Here is a 26377-nt window from a genome sequence, read left to right on the forward strand (position 1 = left end):
AATAATAGACAAAGTCATGTTTAATATATCTAATTTAATATTATAAAGTATAGATTTTCCACAAAATATAGCCACTACATGTACATAATAAGAATCCAGTCTACATCTGAAAGAATTATTTGGTAGAACTTGGATTTAATTTAATAACAACAGATTTTGGTCAATCTTGTTGCAACTAATTTACAAAAAGGCAGTTAAAATAAAATGTTTAATCTTTTAAAGGGGCATTTCGTGATCCACAACCTCATCCCCCCACTTTTCCAAAAAAAAGTTGAGATTTTTACACCACTGGATACCTCTGGCTACATAATGTTTATGTACCAAATATTTCTTGCAGATTAATTCGTTTAGCAAAAATATCGCCAAATTTGAATTTCGTTCTGGTGCACCAGAACGAAATTACAACACATTGTCTATGGAGCAGTGTAATACACATAATCATGCATAACTCGCAAACGCAAAATCGGAATCAACTGAAATTTTGGAAATAAGCTTTTTTGTGGATATCTACTGAAAAATGTCATAAAAGAGGATGCTAGGATCACGAAATCCTCCTTTAAAGTAGTATTGTTTTGCAAATACTATTCAAAGAATTGATGAGTTTGTCAATTTCACTGTCTGGTCACTTTTGTTTGTGTAAACATAATGAAGACAACAAATATCCTAATAGTATTACATAATTAGTATATATTATAATGACTATAATAAAGAACAGTTTGCACTATCTAGGATATTTTGTCAGGTAAAACAGCAAATGCATGTAGGTTAACCTAAAAACCTTGACCTAGTGAGATTTTGGTATAGAAACTCATACTTCTATCACCAGTAAATCTTTAGGCATGAGATACATTTTGTTAACTGGTATACAAGTTATACAAGTCTATTTCAGCAAAATAAGAACTAATTTGTACAAATGAAAGCAATATGTTGGTAGGACCAAGGTGAAAACTCACCAGGAGCTTGATGAGCCACAGACCCTACAAAACACCTTAACAAAATTAATAGAATTAACAAAAGGGTGGCGTTCCCAGCTTCAAATATTATTAAAATACATCTCAGCAACAATGTTTATTATAAATTTAAAAATCTTACCTACACAGTGATGACTACTTGACACTTATGGGGTACTAATATTGCTATTATTGCATTGGACGTGCTTACAGTTACAAGTTGTGAATGTGTAAATAAAAAGTTTTACATAATATCCTTAACAGTACCTATATTATTTTACATAATATCCTTAACAGTACCTATAGTGATGATTATTTTACATATATCCTTAACAGTACCTATAGTGATGATATCAAAGCTTTTTTTGGCAAGCTGTCACCCCACCCTCAATAAAAATTACCAAAAAAAAACACATGCAGGTTTCCCCAGTCAAAACAAAAACCATGGAAAATTCCACTCTTTGGGCAAAAACTTACAAACCTTTGGTACCACCCTCTGCCCCCAAAAAAAAAAAACAAAGCTTGTATGCCCAGGTTGTGTGTGCTCAATCTGCTATGCTTAGCTTGGGTAAAAAAAAACAGAGGTGAAGAGGACACACATTAAAGCCATAATGTATGATCTTATAATATCAAATTGGTTAATTTTTTCAAACCTGATTTTTTGGCATATTTGTAATGTTTATGCATGTCCCAACTTGCACCTAAATGGAATCAGCGAAAGTTGTTGTGTTTGTAGTTCAACAGAGCAAAGTTCGACATAAGTTCATAATTCATGATTATGACTTTATGTTATGTCCTCCCATAGAATTGCATGTTAAGCGGCCAAAATAACCAGTAGGGTTTCTTTCACTTTACCTTGTTATTTCAGCTCAAAATTGACAGAAACCGACAATTATTACTATTATTATTTCAGCATTTTGAGTATAGAATAAATTCAAAATTTGAAATCGTACATTAAGGCTTTAAGTGCAAATATTATATTACCCCTACCCTTTGGTCAATTTTAGACACAACACCTCCAATACGGTTCTTTACACATTTTACACACACAAACTTTCCCAGGGGGACCACTCAAGTTTCATAGTGTATACATGTGTGACCAGAGATTTTCAAAACATACCCTAAACAGGATTTGTCCTTATGAGCAAATACACCTCTAAATCAGGAATTTAGCGATTTCACAACAAATTTCACCCCTAAACAGGACTGTACCTGAAAGACACCCCAAGCAGGATTTTATCTGAAATGTACCACCCTTACTGGTTTTGGATGAAATAAACCCCATAGCACATGTTTTTGGTTATAACTCTCTAATATTTATGCTTGGTTAATAATGTTCCTGATGCAAAACCCGCGCTTTGTGAAATAGCAGGATCCGAAAATGACCTCTAATAGAACACACCAGGCTAGAAGTTTTTAAAAAAACCTTTTCCTAAAAACCTGCGTTTTTGACCCCTAAGCGGGATGCATGCGATTCACGTTTATTCTCTGAAGAGGACCCTTAATTCATGTTTTTCTGGTCACGCATGTGTACACTACGAAAGGGTGACTTTCTCACCCTTCCATTTGTGTTGTTAGTTTTCATAAATAAAAAATTAGTACAGTATAAACATAGGCCTAGTACTACTATGTAAAGTATTTCTGCTTGTAGCATAACATATATAACATGCAGTAGGTCTACTTTTTCATGGTTTGGCAAGGAATGACCAAAGCGCTTTACAATGGTAACTAAATCAACATCCATACAAAGTAATAACTGGAAATATGCGTATGACGTGTAAAACAACACTCAATATTCTAATAGTGCCTATAATTATTAGAAAGGTTGAGTTGTATAGTTGTGAGTTGCTTGGTCAGCACCATAGTATGAACATACCTTTTTGCCATAGAGCTGTATATAAACTATATGACTCTATGACTTTTGCCAATTAGCAAACAACTTGTATATGTAAGGCCAAAAAAAAGGTTTGTCTCAAAGCTCACGAGTGGTTTGAAAACAAATGCGATTTTTTTTTAATTCCCGACTTGGTATTTTCACAAATGCGCGCGCAAGCGTTGAGACAAACCTTTGGCCTAACCATCAAGCATAGCATCACCAGATTCCTATTGCGGGCATCTGCACAGGTACACCATCATTAAGGTACTCAACTGGTAGTCTGAACAGGGGAGTACCAATGTAGTACTAGTGCAGTACTACTGCCTGTGCAGTAGCAGCATTGATACTGTGTAGGTAGGTACTATGTGTACCAGTCAGGTACCTAGGTGACGGTGTACCTGTGTGGGCGGCCACAATAGGAATTTTGTAATGTACTTATGTACATAGTAAAAGTTCCACCACTTGGAAGTGTAGTTTGCCTTTTATGTCAGAAAATATGGTTACCATTAACCATTTTAATTTACAATAATACTGGCCAAATATCTTGAAGTAAGGTCTCCTCTTACTTCATTAAAAGTAATACTATGGTTAGCAGCATGTAGACTGATATTGGACTTGTGTCATACTGACATAAGCTTAAAAAGTTACCTTTTCTGAGTCTGAGTAGAGCAGAGACGTAGCTTGCGACGCCATCACGGCATCTTCATTAATCGTAGTGAATAGTAGGTATATCACCTCGAAAATAAGCGCAGCATAAACATGTTATTTAATGTTTCTACATGAATGAGCTTTATTTAAGCATCAAAAATCAAAAAACCGAATTGAAATCGGCCAATGCATTGTGATGTAGTGTCAATTTTGAGATGCTCATAAATGGAATGCAAATCTGCCACAAATTGCTGTAATGACAAAATTGGCACATTTCGAGATTTTGAAGGTTTATTTGGACGCTTGCTTGAAAAAACAACGTTAATTTAAGTATCACAGGTTAATTGCCTATCTTTTCTAACTTCGTGAAAGAAAACAAAATTAAAAATCTATCATTGAATAATTATAATAAATTAACCAAATATACTATTTTAGCAATTGCGGCCAATCTGCAGACAAATTAAAGCTGAAAAAATGACTAAGTTCAGCTAATTAATATGCAAAATTGATGCCAATAGAAAACCGTACATGATATCAGGGTGCGGTTTTTTTTGCACACATATGTATACAAAGTTCTTTCAAACGATAACAAAAAATACACAAAAAGTAATTAATTATGCAAATTAGCTCATTACAGCTGATTATGTATTCATGATATTATTATGTAAATTAGGCATGAGTAATTTTGGTTTTTTTTCAATATTTCATGAAAGTCTTTTCATTCATCATAAATTTGACAAGTATGAACCTGTTATGATTTTGAGTAAAGAATCTGCAGTTAATTACTTTAATATAATACAAAAAATACAAACTTTGACATTTTGACGGTGTCTGGGATAGAATTTTAATTTTTTCTGTAAATATGGTATGTGTCACCATTGCTCAAAGCCAAATCCGAAAAGTAAAAATAAAAATTCATTTGCAATGAGACTTTAAATTAACATTTTGTTATCTAGATTAACATGGGGAGACAAGCGGTAAAAGGCACAGCCACTCGACTATACTGCGTATACAAAATGGTGTGGCCTTGGACACACACAATGGCTTAGAACTATTGTGGTTTGGAATATTACTCCTTTAAACTCACTTAAAAATGGTTCGTTTTAACTCGTTTTCCTCAAGTGTGCCATTAGATTTGTCGACGGAAATAATTTACATGCTTAGAAAGATTAGTATTTCAGCTAAATGGTGGTAGTTCTTGATTTTTCAAAAGGCCTATATTTATTGATTTATGAGGGATCTTCAACAATCCATAAAAACAGGTAGTAGCTCTTAAACGAAGCAATATTTATTTTAAAAAAACCCGATGGTAGTCACAGAAAGGTTTCACACACCATATATCAAAAATCCAAACAATTGTGATAAATAGCACATATGAGGAAATTGATTTTTCGACATGGATGTTTGCCAAAATTGAACAAATTTGATGCGCGCGCTTTTCAATTTACTGTTATGCTTGCATGCACAGTGTGGCAGAATTATTGTGCAGCCACTGTGACATGCCTATGAATAGTGATTGCTTTCCTCCACTCACCTGACTACACGGTGGTCAGTTCAGTTGATTTCTCAGTGATTGGCAGGGAGGATAACTTTTGGAACCGGAAAATCAGAGAAGCCTTAGAGATCAAGACCCAAAGACCCACACATGATGTATAATCACTACGCTGAATGAAGACGCTTTGATGGCATCATCTCTGTCCTACTTTTAAGCTTATTATAATACTATGGTTATTAACTCCATATTTCATTTACAAATGTACACTAGTAAAATGGCAAGTTCTCTAACCACCTTGTCTATCTAATGACATTGTTAAAAACATTGAAGACAAAAAGTGCCTTATGTACTGATTACTAGTACCAACCATGTAGTCCATAGTGTAAAATACAAGTAAAATAATCGCATACAAATAAATACCCCATTAGAAAATGAACATTGTTCAATAAGGTACATTCGGTACACTGCCACACACTGTAAAAACACATCTCTTCTGCTCATGTTCAAAGACATGTGGCTGACATCCCTGAGTTCAGTTTCAACTTGAAAGCAACTGTTTACTTCTTGTCCAGCAATTCTCTCAACATCTCTTCACACATCATAAAGCATCGTGGAACATGGAAACAACCTGATAAAAAATGGATAAAAATGGTGTTACAAAATTAACAGATATCTTGAGCTGTTTTTCTCACAATATTTCTGTTTGATGTGAAACAAACTTGGATTCATCTTCATGTTGTGGCACTACATGATTTAACCCCTCCCCAGGATTTAGCCCCTGCCAACAAAGATTTGTCTCAAAATATTTTGCTTCTTACAATATGAATGTGTGTGTGATAGTAAAAAAGGGGTATTGAGAAACTGGGCACTTCAAAAGTGTGCCAAAAGTGCTCATCTGTATTAATATAAGTTTTATAAAATGACATAGCTCATTTGTCAAAAAAAAAAAATATTTGAAATGATTTTTATTTTATTTTATTTCAGACATATTTAAAGAGGGTAGCCAAGAATCCAGATCAGTGGACCAGCACTGCTTTACACAAGGGCCCTCAGTGAGGTGTTACTAATATTAGAAACAGGCTAAAATAATATGACTTTTAAAACAGTAAAATTGCACAAGTTTGTGCACCAACATGTCCCGAGGAAACAGGGAAAACATAATCCCCTAGGCCATAGGTCTATTCCCCTATTAGTAGGCTCCCCAATGACCAGTCTGCTTAAACAGGTGTTTATTGAGAGAATCAAGATATTTCCTGCTCAAACACAGGCGGCATAGGAAGCGCAACACGTGACGCACTGAGGCTGGCGAAGATACAGGGCTGACAGCCCCATTCAAAATACACGGTTAGCAATTACAAATGGAAAATTAACATACTTGCAATGTGGTACACTGTCGTACCCCGACGGGTTTAGAGTAAGATAATTTTGCTTTGACACCACATAACAAATTTAGAATTGTTTGTGAAGATTTCATGATTATGTGTTAATCCAATGGCGACCTCAAAATTGGCGATATCGCTTCCATCACCGCCTGCTCAAACACTGCATTTGCCTAACCCCTCGTTTTAGTAATTAATGCTTTGATTTGTCTGTAAATGCAGATAATAGTCAGATATTTATTGACTAATATCTCAGTCATGTCTCACACATTTCACACTTGTTCTAACTTGATACCTTTAAATGGACCTCCTTTGATGTCTTGGTTGATTGTGCCTGCTTGTGTTAAATAACCAAACCATTCCCCATGATCTGAGTCTAAATCAGCAAACTATAAACAAACAAATAGAAACAATGGAAAATATTCAAATAGGATTTCAAGACTTATCTAATTTATATAACTTACAATCAGGGCTGATAAAAATCCTTTTCTAGGAGTATAAGCCAATTTCATTTCCTGGGAGTATAAACCAAATTTCATTTCCTGGGAGTATAAGCCAAATTCATTTCCTGGGAGTATAGGAGAAACCCATATCATGGGAGTATAAGCCAAATTTCATTTCCTGGGAGTGTAAGCCAACTTTCATTTCCTGGGAATATAAGCCAAATTTTATTTCCTGGGAGTATAAGCCAAATTTCATTTCCTGGGAGTATAAGCCAATTTCATTTCCTGGGAGTATAAGCCAAATTTCATTTCCTTGGGTATAAGCCAAATTTTTTCTCATGGGCATATGTATGGTATTTTCATTACCTAACCGTGGACTAAAAGTGGTGGATTTTTTTGTGTGCATGACACAAAACAGAATTTTACCCATCAACTTATGACCATATTTTTATATGTATGGTCCGCAGCAGTTTGAAACTGTGAACAGTCCACAGTTGTAGGAATGCCAACGGTTTCCTGGGAGTAAAGTATAGCCAAATTGCATTTCCTGGGAGTATAAGCCAAAATTAATTTCCTGGGAGTGTAAGCCAACTTTTCATTTCCTAGGATTATAAGCCAAATTTTATTTCCTGGGAGTAAAGTATAAGCCAAATATCATTTCCTGGGAGTATAAGCCAAATTTCATTTCCTTGGGTACAAGCCAAATTTTTTCTCATGGGCATATGTATGGTATTTTCATTACCTAACCGTGGACTAAAAGTGGTGGATTTTTTTTGTGTGTGACACAAAACAGAATTTTACCCATCAACTTATGACCAGTTTGAAACTGTGAACAGTCCACAGTTGTAGGAACACCAACGGTGGGTAAACAATATTGTTTGCGTCCGTGTTTGGTGGCAAACATATATATATGGTCATTTTCACAGTAAAGGGTGTAACTTTTGATTTTTTGGGTCAAAATTTCAAACCACTTAAATATGTTTCTGTTTACTGAAATCATGCATAGAAGCAACTTAAATTCCTGTAAAATAATGTTTCAAGGCTTAAACCTTTTGATTTCTAATAAAAAAATTGGCATTTCCATAACATTTTGGTTAAAATCTAAGAACAAATGTATTTTACATAACCTCAGAAAATTATGACATGAAAGCTGGAATACATGTGAAATCCCATTCCAAAGTAAGTCAACAGATATAAGTTAAATTTTATACCATGTTTTGCTATGTTTGTAATTGCAGTTTTGAAATTTTTAACATCAAGTGTCATTTACAATGGAAATTTCCAAACCTTAAACATATTTTTTAAGTTTTAATTGGGTTCCTAAAATAATTTGAATGTCTAACTTCATGTACAAATACTACTTGATGAAAGGAACCTCCCAGCCAAGTTTCACAGAAATTGGAGTTATTTTGTAGAATTGGCAATTCAAGCGATTTGTGTTTCGGAGGCTTCAGTTAACAACACAGGTGATCATAAAAGTAAAATATTTGGCTAACCACTACAAGTTGACATAAAAAATAGGTAAAAATATCACAATTACCAATTTTCATGCTTTGCTTCTAAGTATTGAATTTCAGTTGTGACAAAAATTAAATTATCACAGCAAGTCATTTTTTTTTTTTGTTTTCTTCATGTTAACAATTGTTAAACATTGCAGAAGTAGTTTTTTGAAAACAACAGTGTTGGGATCATCTAAGCTGTTATTTTCTTGTGTATATTGAATCAATGATTCTATGCGGCAGATATTGTAGATTTATCACATGTTAATTTTTTCACCCATTTGTTAAGTATGGTGTTTTTTGCATGTGAAGCCTCCGAAACAGGCTTTTTTGGGTATCAGTATATTTTTCAAACATTAACCATAATGTCAATTTTTTTTTAATTTATGACATTCTGCACATATCAAGTAATAATTACAATGCAGATATCAGTATGAAACACACCAATTTAGATATGCATAGATGATAATTAATCTTATTGTTGTTTGGAGGCTTCAATTGTTTGGAGGCTTCAATTGTTAACGGAAAGTTTGTATTGGGTCCCATTTTCAAGCGGTGATATATATCTCCACGATTTAAAAACATGTGACTTGAGGATCTACTTTGCTACATTTTGATAAATAGATTGGATGAGCTCTTTTATTTATATTTGCACAAGCTTGCTGATCAGTTTGTTTCGGAGGCTTCAAAAAAGTTAACGGAAAAACGGCTCTTTGAAGTCAAGATTTTATAAAAATTTTAAAAGCTTGCAAATCAACTAATTTTTGTTACCCATTTCAAGTTAAGATAACAACTGTTATGAATCAAGAAGAAGTGAAGAAATAACCAAGAATTATGAACCAAAGCTACACCCACAAAGTTTGTTAACAATTGTTAACGGAAAATGAAGCCTCGAAGCGACAAATATCGAAGTCCAGTTCTCAAAAATACAGGGCTGTTCACAATTAAATCTAATGTGGCAGTGTTTACTGAACATATGACTGTACTTTCAGGATAAGAAAAATTATCCATGAACTAACTGAAGAAAACACAGGGTTTTACAAAAATGTTACTGTTTTTTATAGTTTTTCAAAATGGCAATATTAAGTACATTTAAGCCTGCTAAAACTGACGCAGTAACTCCCAAAGCTGATTATGCTACCCAAGGTAGCTGCTAACTAGATGAAAAAAAAAAAAAAAAATCATGGAATTCTGTGGCTTTATTAGAACACTACGGATTAAAATGTTAAAAATCCAAAGTTACACCCTTTACCGTGAAAATGACCATATACATGTAACTACCAGCAAACATGAACATACATAAACAGTTTTTATTGTTTTTCCATGGACAAACACGAGTTGAGTTTTATTTGGTTTACTGTGGGCTGTTCGAGTTCTTACCGTGCACTTACATGTAGTGCGAACTCATCCTATGCAGGCACACATTGTTTACAAATTACAATAATGCATTTTCAAACTATTTTTAATCTAGTAATACTTTCCAAGAAACATGGATTTCTGCAGTTCCAGTATGTCCACTACTACAATGGCAATTCTTATGTGCACCCCCCCCCCCCACACACACACCAACTCTTCAGATATTTGTGTTCCAATATATGTGGCTGTACTTACATGTTTGAAGGAGTAATCAAAGACTTGTTCAAAGTATTTAAGATATTGTTCATCTTTTGTTTCTTTGTAAGCCATGAGAAATGAAATCAAAGCTTCATTGTGTGCCCACCATAGCTTCATGTTCCATTCCAACTGTGTAGGTGATAAGCCATCTGAAATATACATGATATACCACAATTCAATAAATGCCAAAAACATATTTACAGGTAAACTTGTGTAATAAAAGCTTGACAATTTGCAACTTTGCATTGCAATGAGAAAATAAACATTTCCTGAGAATTGGGTAGAAAAAAATACCAAATTACATTGAATTGTAGAGAAAAATACAATGCAAATATCTTGCAAATTGTGTAAAAAGAAAGCATATTTATCATGAATTTCATAAACAAGCAATTTTTTACAAGGAATTCTTATCCTACCCTATGATTTGGTTCACTCCAAGTTCAGTAGTGACATATGGCACACATGCACATTTTGCTTATGTGCTTACTACCGAGCGCTTTTAAAACATGCAAACATGAAGAGCCCCATCCACAAAAGTGTAAAGGGTTTTGAACAAATCATCAATACACATAGTTATATATGAACAAGTAAACCTACAAATGTGTGTCTTAATTTCATGTTTTCAAAAGCGCTCGATAGTAAGCACATATGATAACTATTGAGTTTTCAAGTAATGTCAAAAATTTAGCATGAAAATAATACCAGGAGACAACATTTTACAGTAAGAATATTAAATGAATGAACATGACATGGCATTTTAGACGCACACACAAAATTGCATGTGTCCAGTACACCTCAAGTGGCCTTCCTGTGGCGCGTTGTCATGGTTGACGGGCAGGTATATAGGTGTTCATTTGAAATTCTTACATGTGCGAAGAATGTGCATATAAAGACAAATCTGTGCAGTGCACAGGACTCTGCACCATGAAAACATTCCACCTGTTTACAGGAAAGTAATATTGGACTGTTTCTTAGCATATGAGGTGAATACGAAGTCACTTATTCAACATGCTTCAAGAGTGGGGTCATTAACTTTGATTATGATATCACATTTACAGCACAAAACAATCTTAAATGAATAATATTCAAGATTTCTTTTGAATAAAACCAAAACCTTTACTCAATATTATTGGTTTTGCCTACCTTGATCGATAATAGTTTTGATTTTGTTCAACATTATAAAGAAATCTTTAATATTTGCTACCAGCAAACCTGATGAATCTATTTAATGAATCATAAATGTGACATGATCTGGTCCATGGGGCCAAAGGTGGCATTTTTGAAAATTGAGTTACGGTAATTATTACATTATATTGAAAATAAGTGATCATTTACTGAAAACACCAAAGGTCTTGCATACTTGGTTCTAAAGTTGTGAAGTTTTTGATGTCCATTTTCTTATGTATTTGATTGTTTTTTACTCCATAATTTTACCTTTATCTCAGTTTCAAATTTGCTGCCTTTGGTCCCCATGGACCAGATCATGTCACAAATGATTAATTAGCAAACCCACTCAACAGATAATATTACAAACATACCTGCATCAAGGAATGCAAACAGACCCCCATGTTCTTTATCCCATCCCAACAAGTATGGGTTGATCATGAAATTCTCTAGTGCTATTTTCTTCAACTTGTCATCTTTGCGATCTACAGCCAGCTGCAATAGGAACCAGCCTGCCTCAATGGCATGACCTGTAGGAAATAATGAAGAAAACTGGTTGAGATTAATATGGATTCGCTAAGAAATGCATTTATGCGGGTACAACTTTGAAACAATAAACAAGAAGTGTAACCTGACTGACCTAACTTCATCTTACTATCTGTTGTACATTTTCCATTCAAAATCTGGAATTGTGGGTCCAACTGCATGAAACTTATGAATAAATGTCTGAAATAGCATGTTATAAAAGGTTTCCAAATCAGCTGAATATAAATTAAAAGGGGCAAACATATTTATTTAAAAAAGAATTCACACAAAAGAAGGAAAAGTGGCATGTATGTAGTCCCATTCTATTCTGATACAAAATCATCTATATTGATAGTGTATAAATGTCACTCTCTGCAGGAACATAAAAAATCTTTGATTCACATTATTAAACATTTCTTTCAACAATTTCTTTGAGCAAAGCTTTGAATATAAGGTGTGTATCTAACTTTACTCACATGACTAACCTGGGTTCATAACTCTGCCTTGTGATCCTGGTTTAGTGTCACTAACCTGGATTTTGAAATGACTAATGGATTCATGACTCGGCCCTGTGATCCTGGTTGAGTGTCACTAACCTGAATTTTGACATGACTAACCTGGGTTCATATAATTCTACCCCGTTATCCTGGTTTAGTGTCCCTAACCTGAATTTTGACATGACAAACCTAGATTCATAACTCTGCCTTGTGATCCTGGTTTAGTGTCACTAACCTGGATTTTGAAATGACTAACCTGGATTCATAACTCTGCCCTGTAATCCTGGTTTAGTGTCACTAACCTGGATTTTGATATGACTAACCTGGGTTCATAATTCTGCCCTGTGATCCTGGTAACTCCTTACCATCAGTACTGACTATTTCTAAGACAACACTACCTTGCCTCTGTAAGCAAAAACAAATAAATAAATATATCAATTATATCCATCCATCTGAGACAGTTTGTTTACACTCTGGATTATTATCAAATTTACCATTTCAAAGAAGATTAGGTTTGGATACATCGAGAAATGCGGTTCATACTTCATTCACAAAATGTTTGTCTTTATGCTAGGGCAGGTGTTAATACCGACACTGTTCAAAACTGACTGTGAGCTATTATATAGGTATGGTGTATGGCTCATCTCCATACATGGGACTGATGGCTTAACATTCACTCTTAAAATACCTGGCATACAATTAAAATTGTTGTTACACTTCACACACAATTATCACAGCAACACACAGTCAAAATGATGGCCACCCTCAAATATTGTTGTCTTTGTTCCCTGAAACAACTGACCACGATAAGCTACTGACTGTGGCGTGTAAAATACTTAAGACTCCGCCAAAAGGATTTCTACCAAGATAACACTGGATGCCTGTGTATCTATGCTAGTACTTGATATATCATACCTGTACATGAGCCAATGTTTGGTCTAGACTCCATTGTTCAAGCTCAGCATATTTTTCATATAAGCCAGGATCATCCCATGTTAATTCCTTGATAAGGTATATACATGTCATGCTAACAGCAAGAGCATTAACTGGAGGAGCACCAGACAGGGCCGGACGTCCTAATCCACTGCCATCAACTCGAATCCAGTGTACGATTTGGTCCATCATGGCAATGGCCTCTTTCTGCATGGAAATGATAAAATAACTTTTTTAACAAAAATATTTGCAAGGTAAATGAAAATATCTCTTGTTTCATATTCAATTTGTTAAGTTACCTTCAAAATTAATTAAAGCCATATTATAACATTTGCTGAGGAGAACGCCCTCTAATTTTTTTTTAATTCTGGTTTTTACACGATTGTAACGTACTTTAGTCAATAAAGATACTCTGCAAAAATCAAGACTTTAGGTGCTGTAGTTTTGTCAAAATCCGAGATTTTGAATAAAACGATGGAACCGGCGTTTTATTATTAAGATGGAAATATTAGTCGAACACGTATGCACAGTATGTACATAGCGTGCGGGATACACATACTGACACACCCCGAGGATTGTATCGTATTACAACCGCAGGAGTAACATGCATGGGCGCTAGTAGTAAATTCCAATTTTCTATGCTTAACCTCACTTGTTCGGCTCAAAATTAAAAGGTGACATATCTGACAGTAAAAGCTAACATTTTATGGAAAATAAATACTAATCTATTTTTACAGAAATGTTATAATATGGCTTTAAGGATATTACTTGTGACTTCTCTTTATAATATATTTATTTGTTATTGTTTTTCTATTTTTCACAGTTTAGTCTGCAATCCACAATTTGTTTTTAATCCTAAATATCAATTTCTAATATTTAAAATTTGAATTGTCAAATTTTGCTTGGCGCTACGCATGCGACTTAATCTAAACCACTGCAAATTAGAGTGACAGATCTAAAGAAATTGAAAAAGCCCCTTGCCATTCATGCATTTTACATCTGACAAAGATGCTACTGATATGCAAATGTTGCATATATTAGACGTGTACCTCTAAACATTGTTCTAGATCCATATAATTCAAGCAGTCCCAACAATTGACAGAAAAGTTGTTAGTTATCAAACGCCAGTAGCAAGTGCACAACACTATCAGCGTTTCAGTAGTAGCAAGTCCAGATCAGTGACGGTTACTAAAAGTTGTTTTGCAGTCACCTGGTAGCGATTTGACATTTAGCCTAGGCCATGCTAAAGTTTGTTCTGATTATAAGGTGGACAAAATAAGACTCATAACACAGTGTACTGATATAGATTGGTGTGCATGCAGTTGGGTGCAATGCTTACGCTAGTTATGCGTTGCATAATGCGTTACTGACGCGCGCTTATGTGAATTTACATGAGCGTGAGTTGGAACTTTAATGACGTGTGCAGTAACAAAAGCTAAACCATTTCCGCCTTATATAATCCGAACAAACTTTAGTGACTTCTGAAGTTCTGATCTATTTATATCTGCAAATCACATTTTTGGCCATTTGGTATATTAATGACCTATTTTCCTAGGCTAATTTGCCAAACATTTTGGAGAAATTTAGCAATTTGCATTAAATTTGATCAAATATTTTGACTTTTGGTATAGAGATGGGTCAGAATCTCTTAGAAAATTAGTATGGATATGTTCACTTTCAAAGTCTCGGCAGCACATCCCTATCCAAACCTGAGTACCCCCTATGGGACTGCATAGTATAATATTGACCTTATACTTGTCATCCTTAGTAGCCCTTGCTAGTTCAGCTAACCCAACCAGATAGAAAGATTCACTGAAGATTTGCCTCTGAATCTTAACGGGTTTGCCATCTCGAGTCAATAAGAAGTTACACTTCATGCCGTCACTAGATTTCACATGTTTCATCAGAAATTCACCACCTGTAGACACAAATGCAAGCAAGATATTCAGGGTTAGAAAAGCTTCTATATGTGATACGATCTGTTCCATGGAGGCCAAAGGTGGCAAGTTTGAAATTGAGATAAAGGCAAAAATATGGAGTGAAAAAATAGACATCATAAAACTTCAGAACTTTAGAACCAATTATGCTAGACCTAAGGTGTCATCAGTATATGAGAGCCTAATGTTTGCATAAGGTAATAATTATAATAACTTTGATAACTCAGTTATACGCTGTCAGCGAAAGCACAAAGGCTGTCACCTTTAGCCTCCATGGACCATTATCATGTCACACATAGTTTAAACATATTGGTAACATACATGTAACATGCAATTTTGGAAACTACATTGTAAATTTGTACCAATTTGTAATTGCAGTTTATCAGTCCAGTTGACTCACATTTTTTAGTAATTTTTACGTTAACAATTATCTGTTTATGAATTTTTAAGAGGCTTTTATTTTCTTTGGAAAGGAGGGAGTCCCAAATATGGCATCATAATTCTTTGACATATTAAAATGAAGGGCAGGCCTCGAAATAAGCCAGAATTTCTGAAGGCTATTTGGGCCCTTGATCTTAAATGTTTGAGTGCCCTCACAAATTTTTGTGGGCCCGAATTTGGGCCATTGGTTTTAACCTATTGAACCCTACAAAAATGTGAGAAAAATTGCCACAAATTTTGCGGGCCATTTGAGCCCGCCGGACGTGTCTTTTGCAAGCCCTCACTGATTTTGGGGGCCAAGGGCCCTTAGGTCCTCCTTATTTCAAGCCCCGATGAAGGGTCATACTCATAACATTGTTATAGTTTGTTCAGCTTATAATTGGTGGAAATTATTAGTTTTTTGTTATTGCGCATGCCAATAAAGTCCCAAGTTTCGCTCATGTAAATTTACATAAGCATTTTGCAACACACGATTACTACAAGTGCTACACAACTGTGTCCATGCGATTCTACACTACACATATTACACAATGTTAGGAGTCATTTTTGTTGCCAATTATAAACCAAATAAACTATAACAAAAAATATTGTTTTCCTTAAATTTAACAATCATGCCTTTGACCCAAAACATGTATGCAAGTGCACAATGAAAGGGGAATGCTTATAAACAAGTGCAAGTTAGAAAAGGTCACAGGGGGACTATTAGGTCATATACAAATGTTCAAATTTCAGGTTGAATGTCTGAACTTGTTTCACATTTCTAGTTCAATCACAAGTTGCACAATTTTCTTAGCTTACCTGCCCTTGCTGCTTGGAGTACCTCCTCAGTGTGAAACCTAGGGATACTGTTGTATAACTTGCTGTACATCCACACCTAGTAATTGAACAGAGAAATAGAAAGGTTTGTAATGTTTTCACAGAATCTAGGAGCAGCAACCTGAATACATTATGTGCATCTATGCCATCTAGTTATGTATGCCCATGCAACAGGGCATAGATTTTGTATTTGTCTGCGTTTAGTCTCCTTCTCCTTCATCACAGGATGATTTTATATGAATTTCCCACAAAAGTGTTATCACCAGTATTTTAACTGTCACTTGCATTAATAAATCCCACTGAATATATTGAAAAGATGTTGTTTAGAAACTCAGTTGAATAGGACAACAAGCTCTTCTTATATCTATAGAGTCTTAGACTGGGGGTACTCAACACATATGACCGAACTAGAATGTGCCGCAAACATGGGTAGTATTTTGGACCTTTTGGTATAGCTCAAATAACCCAATTTTGCCTCACTGCAGCAAAAATGTTCTCAATTTTCCAAAAATTTGGGGGGGGGGGGTACTCAATATAAATGACACAGGGAGGGGTTGCAAACATTCGGAAATAAATCCAACTCACTCTTGATTGGGTGGTAGTTTGGTAATGATTGGTTAGTTTTACACACCCACATTTTGCCCTAGGAAACTTGACTGTCAGTATATGCTGGTGTGTTCATTTATAATTTGCCATTTTGACTGTACATACCTGTCTTCCTTGTAACCAACAGTACTTGAGGTCATCAAATCTCTTTCCATCTTTACCCAAACATGTAAAGAAACCACTGAAAGTAGGCAAAAATAGAGGAAACGTTTGGTAAACTGACAGTATACTGTATGTAATCATGATTTACCTGCACCCACAATTAAACAATACACAACTTGGCAATTTAGTTAAAGCTGTAATGTATGATCTTTTAATGGTCTTTTTTTTTTCAAACCTGACTTTTTGGTATATTTGTAATCACATGTCCCAACTCCCACCTAATTGGATTCAGCCAAACAGTGGCAGTGCCACGGTGGGGGGGCATGGGGGCAAATGCTCCCCAGTCAGAACTCTTGCCCCCCTGTTTCCCCTAGTAAAACCCAAAATGTCCAATTTTGCCCCTCCCCCTGAAATTCACTTTGCCCCCCCCCCCCGATGCCCCACAAAAAATAATTCATGGCACCGCCACTGCAGCCAAATTCATTGTGTTTGTAGGAAAACAGAGCAAGTTATGAAAGCTATTCAGGACATACCCATACTCTTCATCATGTGAATTCTTTAACCAGAATTCCATAGCTCTATCCAGTTCTTTCTGCATCTTCACCAGGTATTCTGGAAGGCGGGATGTGGCGCTCATCTTTGCAGTTTCAATGTAATATACACAACTTTATACTGGAATATTGAAAAAAGATAAAATTATGCATTTTATCATGTTAATTGTTAGTTTGATATCTTTACCACAATTTGAATATAACATATTAGGAAATGAGGAGTGTAATGGTAACCTACAGCACTGAACACCCCATTCTTGACCAAGAGGTATCGTCTGGCAACTGAATGCTCGAACTGTTCCGAATCTCACAATGCTTTCAGTTTAGGTCATGTATAATAGTGCACACCCCCACAGCACTGCTTAAGTGAATAAGTGTGTATCTGGGGTGAGGGGGCCAGCTACCTCCCAGCTTCAACTTTTCTCGCTACAAGTAAGTAAAAGAAGCCTCGAATGGATGGATCAAAATGGAAACGAACCATGCCTGAACATCGACTATGTGAAACTTCACCTGAAACTTGAACTATTAAATTTTAAAAGATGGCCTTATCAATGATGCAATTGGAGATTTTCATACCAGCAAAGCTTGTTTTCAAAAAGACTGGTGACAAGGTATGGTTTGATGACCACTGCAAACGAGCAGCAACCAAGAAGCGCCGGTTATCCAGGAAGCTAAAAAAGAAAACACCAAGGACAACAAGGATAAGTTTATAAAAGCTGGAAAGGAGTACAGTCATGAAGAGATGGTAGCCAGAAGGAGCAATAACAACAAGTTGAGGAAAGAACTCTCAGATGGCAGCCTCAGCAGCAACAAATGGTGGAACACTGTTAAAAGCCTGTCTAGTAAATCCGCCAGAGTTGATATACCAGTGCTGAAGGATGGGCGTCTATACTACATAAAAAGTTTTGCCAGACCTTAGCTGCTAAATGTCAGCTTGCAAGCACAGAATAATCTGCTCCTGTTCAAAGATGTTAGGAAGCTTCTCAGGAATCTGCAACCAGATAGAGCTACTGGTCCTGATGAAATCCCTGCAAGAGCCATGAAGGAGTGCAGCCCATAACTTGCAAGCCCACTCAGTCAGCCTGGTGTTGAGCTTTGCTTAGAAACCAAATGATATCAGATAGACAGTTTGGATTTAGGCCACACCACAGCACAGCTGACATCCTTACCCTTCTGACCCAAGAGTAGTCCAACTCCCTGAACAGAGGCAATGCGTACGTCTGATTGCCCTGGATATCAAAGGAGCATTTGATAATCGCCTTTGCTCAAAACTCATGGCAAAAGGAGTATTAGGAGCTACCCGACAGATTATTCCATTAAAGTCTTATTTGGTCATCAGGTACCTCTCCATTAATACATTGAGTTCCCCAAGGGTCAATATTGGGCCCACTTTTGTTCTCTGTCCATCAAAAGTGGACAGACAGTTCAGTATTATGGATTCAATCTGTCATGCATCAAGATAGTCTTTGAGGTCAAAGATGTTAGGAAGCTTCTCAGGAATCTGCAACCAGATAAAGCTACTGGTCCTGATGAAATCCCTGCACACTCTGTGACAGTGACAATTCAGTTCATAACTTCACGGTTCATGCCAGTTCATGCAGTTGTTCTGTGTCTGAAGCACCCGAACGTACATGGCATCATGATGATGAATGATGATGATGAAATATTTCAATTATCATGTTTATTAAAGTTTACTGTTATTTACACGAGTTACAGAGCTTATACAGTGTAACACTCAGTAAGGTACTATATTATACTAGTCCGAATGATCAGTCCCAGAACAAAATATTCATTTTTATGATTTTACTGACATGATCATGAATCATGTAGGTATGCCAGGTGAATTCAAATTTGCCAACAAACTGCATCATTTTATATATCAAATTAAAGCCCTTGAGTAAAGAAAGCCAACACTGAAAACCTTTTTGTCATAGCACTTTCCGTAGCAAAGTTACATCTTGTCAAAGATTGACTTTCATCAAAAAGATTCTGCTAGCAAAATTCCCCAAAACAGCATTACGGGGTGTTTCTAGATCTTAGTCTCATGATGATAGCACCTTTTTTTAATGGAACTGCTATCAAAATCTCTCTGAAATTCCATGTGCGAGTCTCTCATCACCAAAAAAAATCATATATTTGGGTCAAAGTGAAGTATAGACAACATATTTATGAAGGTTTCCTTCTTAAAAGCTTCTTTTTAATTTCAATGTAAATTTGTATTGCCGGTTTAGGCCATTTTGACTGACTAACAAATGTGTTAACTGAGGTTTCCCTGTGATACCTAATTATCATGATCGCGTTCTACCAGTCTACATGTAAACCCAGGGCTGTCAACTCTCACGCATTGGCCGTGAGTCTCACGCATTGGGTCACTTTCTCACGGTCTCACGACAAGGTAGTATAATCTCACGCCAAGATAGTAAATATCACGCAAAAAGCTGGAAAATGAGTAAAATCTCACGCATCGTCATGAATAATTTGTTGCTCCTACCCCCCCGCTTTTCACAGTCTCGGCGCCGTGGCTCAAATAATCATGGTACAAAATGAACATTGGAGTCGGCAAATCCCGGTACGTCTCTGTCTCACGCCAAGCAATTCCAAAAAGTTGACAGCCCCCGGTGGGTTCAGTCTTCACTAACAATGTGTACGCACGATGGTTCCAATTAGGGGTACTTTTCAAGAAATGTCCGCGGAATTTTCGAGGACAAAAATGTTCGCGATTGTCCAAATTAGGGGTGTTTTGGAGCAAAATTGTCCTTGAAATGAAAAATAGGGTGTATTTCTAGGACTTTCGTCCGCGTTTTACCGCTACAGTTTTTGTTATTGTCCTCCTTTCCCCGTGAAATAGGGGGGAAATTCAAAAGCGTCCTTGAAATGGTAAAAATAGGGGTATTTATTTCGGAAAAATGTCCTCGATTCCTTGTGATAAGGGGTGAAATGAAAATCGTCCTCAAAATGATAAAAATAGGGAGGTATTTGGGGCAAATTTTCCTTGATTTCACATAAAATAGGGGGTAAAATTGCTGCAAATGTCCTTGATTCCCCGTGAAATAGGGTCATTTTCAAATCCTGGAAGCGGTCATCGTCCTACCTTTAAATACAAACTGAACCCACCGGGTGACAGCCCTGCGTAAACCTACACCCATCGAATGTGTGTCATCAGCCCTCAGATCGGCCCTCAGACACACACATACAGGCATAGAGTTCTGCAGTAGCATGTTTTGTTGACATTTTGTGTAATGTTTACATCCATGACAGTTCTAATACCATCATCAGACAACTCAAATACAAAGGATGTCAGTTGGCAATCTTAATGTTATGCAATCAAGTTTACAACACTATCACTCTTACAATGAGCAAAAAGTCACTCAGGTACGCAATTCAAGGACCAATATTGATTACCTGAAGTGGCCTACTGCAAATGACCAGATATAACCTTTCTCATTTTCATGTTATTTTGCAATAACAAAACCATGTTTTCCTTGATTTTGGTATGAAATTGAGCAAATAGAATTAATTGTCATGTCAATTTGGAGTTATTAGGGGCAACTAAAACTGATATAAGGTAAGTTTTATATGTTTGGAATCTGTATTGCCTATTCTGAAGGAGTTATTGCCATGTAAACAAACCATCCCTTGGCCAATATGGACATGGTGTACAGCTATTCAGTACACTGTTTTCCATGGGTGACTGTAGCTGAGTGTAGGAACCCATGGATTCGATCCATGTAGCGTAAACCTTGGAGCTATTTAAGCTCCATGGTACTCACCCATGTATTATGCGTACTTGTCCGAGGTTACTCTGACTGATAAATCCGAGCTGGTAATCTCCAAATTGGGAAGTCAATATTGAAGGCTACGTACTGGAACGTCTAAGCTATGTGCATGAAATACAGCAACGCTTTACTGTACTACCTCACCCTGCCCTAGACAGTGCACGATGCAAATCAATGTTAATTTTGTTGATAATTAATAATTATACCGTTTCGCCCTCGCTGCCAGTTGTGAATGTACCTGCTTCTCTCAAATATTAGTTACACACGAACGATCACATTGTATTCTAATTATTCTTTGATGCAAATCACAAGTGCGTTGCAGCTGACACTGACAATGGAATTGATACAGTGTGAATCATACAGTTGTTTTCAGGTAGATGCCTCAATTAAGACATCACGATATGGTAATGATTACCTCATTTACATGTGTACTATACGTCATTTGCATGTGTACGGTACATTTGCATATAATACACCAACCGTCACTAACCATCACCAGCTATCACTAGCCATCACCAACCGTCACCAGCTCACCAGCTATCACCAGCCATCACCAACCATCACCAGCTACCACCAGCCATCACCAACCATCACCAGCTATCACTAGCCATCACCAACCGTCACCAGCTATCACCAGCCATCACCAACCGTCACCAGCTATCACCAACCATCCATCACCAACCATCACCAACCATCACCCATCACCAGCCATCACCAGCCATCACTAGCCATCACCAACCATCACCACCCTATCACCAACCATCACCAACCATCACCAGCTATCACCAGCCATCACCAACCATCACCAGCTATCACCAACCATCACCAGCTATCATCACCAACCATCACCAGCTATCACACCAACCATCACCAGCTATCACTAGCCATCACCACCAGCCATCACCAACCATCACCAGCTATCACCAACCATCACCAACCATCACCAGCTATCACCAGCCATCACCAGCTATCACTACATCACCAGCTATCACCAGCTATCACCAGCCATCACCAACCATCACCAGCTATCACTAGCCATCACCAACCGTCACCAGCTATCACCAACCATCACCAGCTATCACCAACCATCATCAACCATCACCAGCTATCACCAGCCATCACCAACCATCACCAGCTATCACCAACCATCACCAGCTATCACCAGCCATCACCAACCATCACCAGCTATCACCAACCATCACCAGTCATCACCAACCATCACCAGCTATCACCAGCCATCACCAACCATCACCAGCTATCACTAGCCATCACCAACCGTCACCAGCTATCACCAACCATCACCAACCATCATCCAACCATCACCAACCATCACCAGCTATCACCAGCCATCACCAACCATCACCAGCTATCACCAACCATCACCACCCATCACCAACCATCACCAGCTATCACCAACCATCACCAGCTATCACCAACCATCACCAACCGTCACCAACCATCACCAGCCATCACCGACCGTCACCAGCTATCACCAACCATCACCAACCATCACCAGCTATCACCAGCCATCATCAACCATCACCAGCTATCACCAACCATCACCAACCATCACCAGCTATCACTAGCCATCACCAACCGTCACCAGCTATCACCAACCATCACCAACCATCACCAGCTATCACCAGCCATCACCAACCATCACCAGCCACCACCAACCATCACCAGCCATCACCAGCCATCACCAACCATCACCAGCTATCACCACCCATCACCAACCATCACCAGCTATCACCAACCATCACCAACCGTCACCAACCATCACCAGCCATCACCAGCTATCACCAACCATCACCAGCCATCACCAGCTATCATCACCAGCCATCACCAACCATCACCAGCTATCACCAACCATCACCAGTTATCACTAGCCATCACCAACCCACCGCTATCACCAACCATCACCAGCTATCACCAGCCATCACCCATCACCAACCATCACCAGCTATCACCAGCCATCACCAACCATCACCCATCACCATCAGCCATCACCAACCATCACCAACCGTCACCACCATCACCAACCATCACCAACCATCACCAACCATCACCAACCATCACCAGCTATCACCAACCATCACCAACCATCACCAGCCATCACCAACCATCACCAACCATCACCCACCATCACCATCACCAGCATCACCAACCATCACCAACCATCACCAGCTATCACGAGCCATCACCAACCAACCGTCACCAGCTATCACCAACCATCACCAGCTATCACCAGCCGTCACCAACCATCACCACCAGCCATCACCAACCGTCACCAGCTATCACCACCAACCATCACCAGCCATCACCCAGCCATCACCAACCATCACCAGCTATCACCAGCCATCACCAACCGTCACCAGCTATCACCAACCATCACTAGCCATCACCAACCATCACCAACCGTCACCAGGCTCACCAGCTATCACCAACCATCACCAACCATCACCAGCCATCACCAGCCATCACCAACCATCACCAGCTATCACCAACCATCACCAGCCATCACCAGCTATCACCAGCTCAACCATCACCAGCCATCACCAACCATCACCAGCCATCACCAGCTATCACCACCATCACCACCCACCCACCGCCATCACCACCATCACCAGCCATCACCAACCATCATCCAGCCCACCAACCATCACCAACCGTCACCAGCTATCACCACCCATCACCAGCCATCACCAACCATCACCAGCTATCACCAGCCATCACCAGCTATCACCAGCCATCACCAACCATCACCAGCTATCACCACCATCACCACCATCACCAGCCATCACCAACCATCACCAGCTATCACCAACCAACCATCACCAGCCATCACCAGCTATCACCAGCCATCACCAACCATCACCACCACCAACCATCACCACCAGCCATCACCAACCATCACCAACCGTCACCAGCTATCACCACCATCACCAGCTATCACCAGCCATCACCAACCATCACCAGCTATCACCAACCATCACCAACCATCACCAGCTATCACCAACCATCACCAGCCATCACCAGCCAACCATCACCAGCTATCACCAACCATCACCAACCATCACCAGCTATCACCAACCATCACCAGCTATCACCAACCATCACCAACCATCACCAACCATCACCAACCATCACCACCACCCATCACCACCCATCACCAACCATCAAGCCATCACCAGCCATCACCAACCATCACCAGCTATCACTAGCCATCACCAACCGTCACCAGCCATCACCAGCCATCACCAGCCATCACACCATCACCATCAGCCATCACCAGCTATCACTAGCCATCACCAGCTATCACCAGCCATCACCAACCATCACCAGCCATCACCAACCATCACCAGCTATCACTAGCCATCACCAACCGTCACCATCACCAACCATCACCAGCACCAACCATCACCACTCACTAGCTATCACCAACAGTCATGGCAATTGGTATCGATTTAACAGCTCAATTATTACGTGGTCAGTGATGTGGTACCATTTTTTGCCTCCATTTTGCAAACGACTTCCTTTAGCATAATCTTTTGCGTAATTTTTGTAGCCAAGCACCCTTTTGACTTATTTTTTTCTTTGTCTTTCTTTTTTTCTTTCAGTTTCTCTCTCTATCTCTTTCCATTTCTTGCTTTCCCGTTATTTCGTTCCATTTCTCTCCTTTTCATTTTCTTGCTTGTTCCCTTTCTTTCTCTTTCTCTCTTTCTCTCTCTCTCTAGCTCTTTATTTCTGTCTGTCTTTTTTTCTTTGTCTTTCCCTTTCTTTCTTGGCGTTTCTCTCTCCCTTTCTCTTTCTTGCTTTCCCTTTGTTTCTTTTCTTTCTTTCTTTCTTTCTTTTTCTTTCTTTCTTTCTGTCTGTCTTTCTTTCTTTCTTTTTTCCTTTCGTTCTTTGTCTTTCTTTCTTTATTTCTTTCTTTACTTATTTCCTTCCTTCCTTCTTGCCTTCATTCCTTCTTCTTTTTTTACTTAGGCATAAATCCCGGAGTGGGAATAAATTCCCCCAATTTTTTGGTAAGGGGCATGGTCTATACAATCACCTCCATGTTCATGTTCATTCTTCAGAAAAAAGACATTTCTTGTTTTATTTGGAAGCAATAAGTACACATCTTCAGTAAATTGAGAAGTTATAATACTATCTTTAGTATACAACAAATATTGATGCTCAATAGATAACAACATATAAGCTATCTTCAGTAACTAACAATTACATAATGCTATCAGATTGTCTATCTTTAGTATATAGCACTATCGATGCTATCAGATATAAGATATCTTCAGTAAATATCAACATTAATGCAGTCAGATATGTTATCTTCAGTAGATAGCAATATTGATGGCTAGAGATAGTTGGTGATAATTGGTGATAGCTGGTGACGGTTGGTGATGGCTATTGATAGCTGGTGATGGTTGGTGATGGCTGGTGATAGCTGGTGACGGTTGGTGATGGCTGGTGATGGCTGGTGACGGTTGGTGATGGCTAGTGATAGCTGGTGATGGTTGGTGATAGCTGGTGACGGCTAGTGATAGCTGGTGATGGTTGGTGATGGTTTGTGATAGCTGGTGTTGGCTGGTGATAGCTGGTGCCAGCTGGTGATAGCTGGTGACGGTTGGTGATGGCTTGTGATAGCTGGTGATGGTTGGTGATAGCTGGTGACGGTCGGTGATGGCTAGTGATAGCTGGTGATGGTTGGTGATGGCTGGTGATGGTTGGTGATAGCTGGTGACGGTTGGTGATGGCTAGTGATAGCTGGTGATGGGATGGTGGTGATGGTTGGTGATAGCTGGTGATGGCTGGTGATGGTTGGTGATGGCTGGTGATGGCTGGTGATGGTTGGTGATGGTTGGTGATGGTTGGTGATGGTTGGTGATGGCTGGTGATGGTTGGTGATGGTTGGTGATAGCTGGTGACGGTTGGTGATGGCTGGTGATAGCTGGTGATGGTTGGTGATAGCTGGTGACGGTCGGTGATGGCTAGTGATAGCTGGTGATGGTTGGTGATGGCTGGTGATGGTTGGTGATAGCTGGTGACGGTTGGTGATGGCTAGTGATAGCTGGTGATGGTTGGTGATGGCTGGTGATGGTTGGTGATAGCTGGTGATGGTTGGTGA

At 38.3% G+C, this 26377-nt stretch overlaps 1 protein-coding gene across 1 annotated transcript; it reads right to left on the bottom strand.

Annotated features, from left to right (window-relative positions):
* Nucleotides 1-5133: 5133 nt before the first annotated feature.
* LOC140148536 (N-acylglucosamine 2-epimerase-like) lies at nucleotides 5134-21602 on the bottom strand. Its single transcript, XM_072170529.1, has 11 exons — nucleotides 21247-21602; nucleotides 17459-17597; nucleotides 16929-17004; nucleotides 16200-16275; nucleotides 14772-14941; nucleotides 13006-13230; nucleotides 12414-12495; nucleotides 11443-11598; nucleotides 9902-10053; nucleotides 6644-6737; nucleotides 5134-5597 (listed from the first exon to the last, which is right to left on the bottom strand). Exons 2-11 carry the CDS (start codon nucleotides 17560-17562, stop codon nucleotides 5527-5529), a joined length of 1206 nt encoding a protein of 401 aa, XP_072026630.1. The 5' UTR covers nucleotides 17563-17597; nucleotides 21247-21602; the 3' UTR covers nucleotides 5134-5526.
* Between the last annotated feature and the right edge of the window lie 4775 nt (nucleotides 21603-26377).

Source organism: Amphiura filiformis, chromosome 3 (assembly GCF_039555335.1).
Source record: "Amphiura filiformis chromosome 3, Afil_fr2py, whole genome shotgun sequence".
NCBI classification, from domain to species: domain Eukaryota; kingdom Metazoa; phylum Echinodermata; class Ophiuroidea; order Amphilepidida; family Amphiuridae; genus Amphiura; species Amphiura filiformis.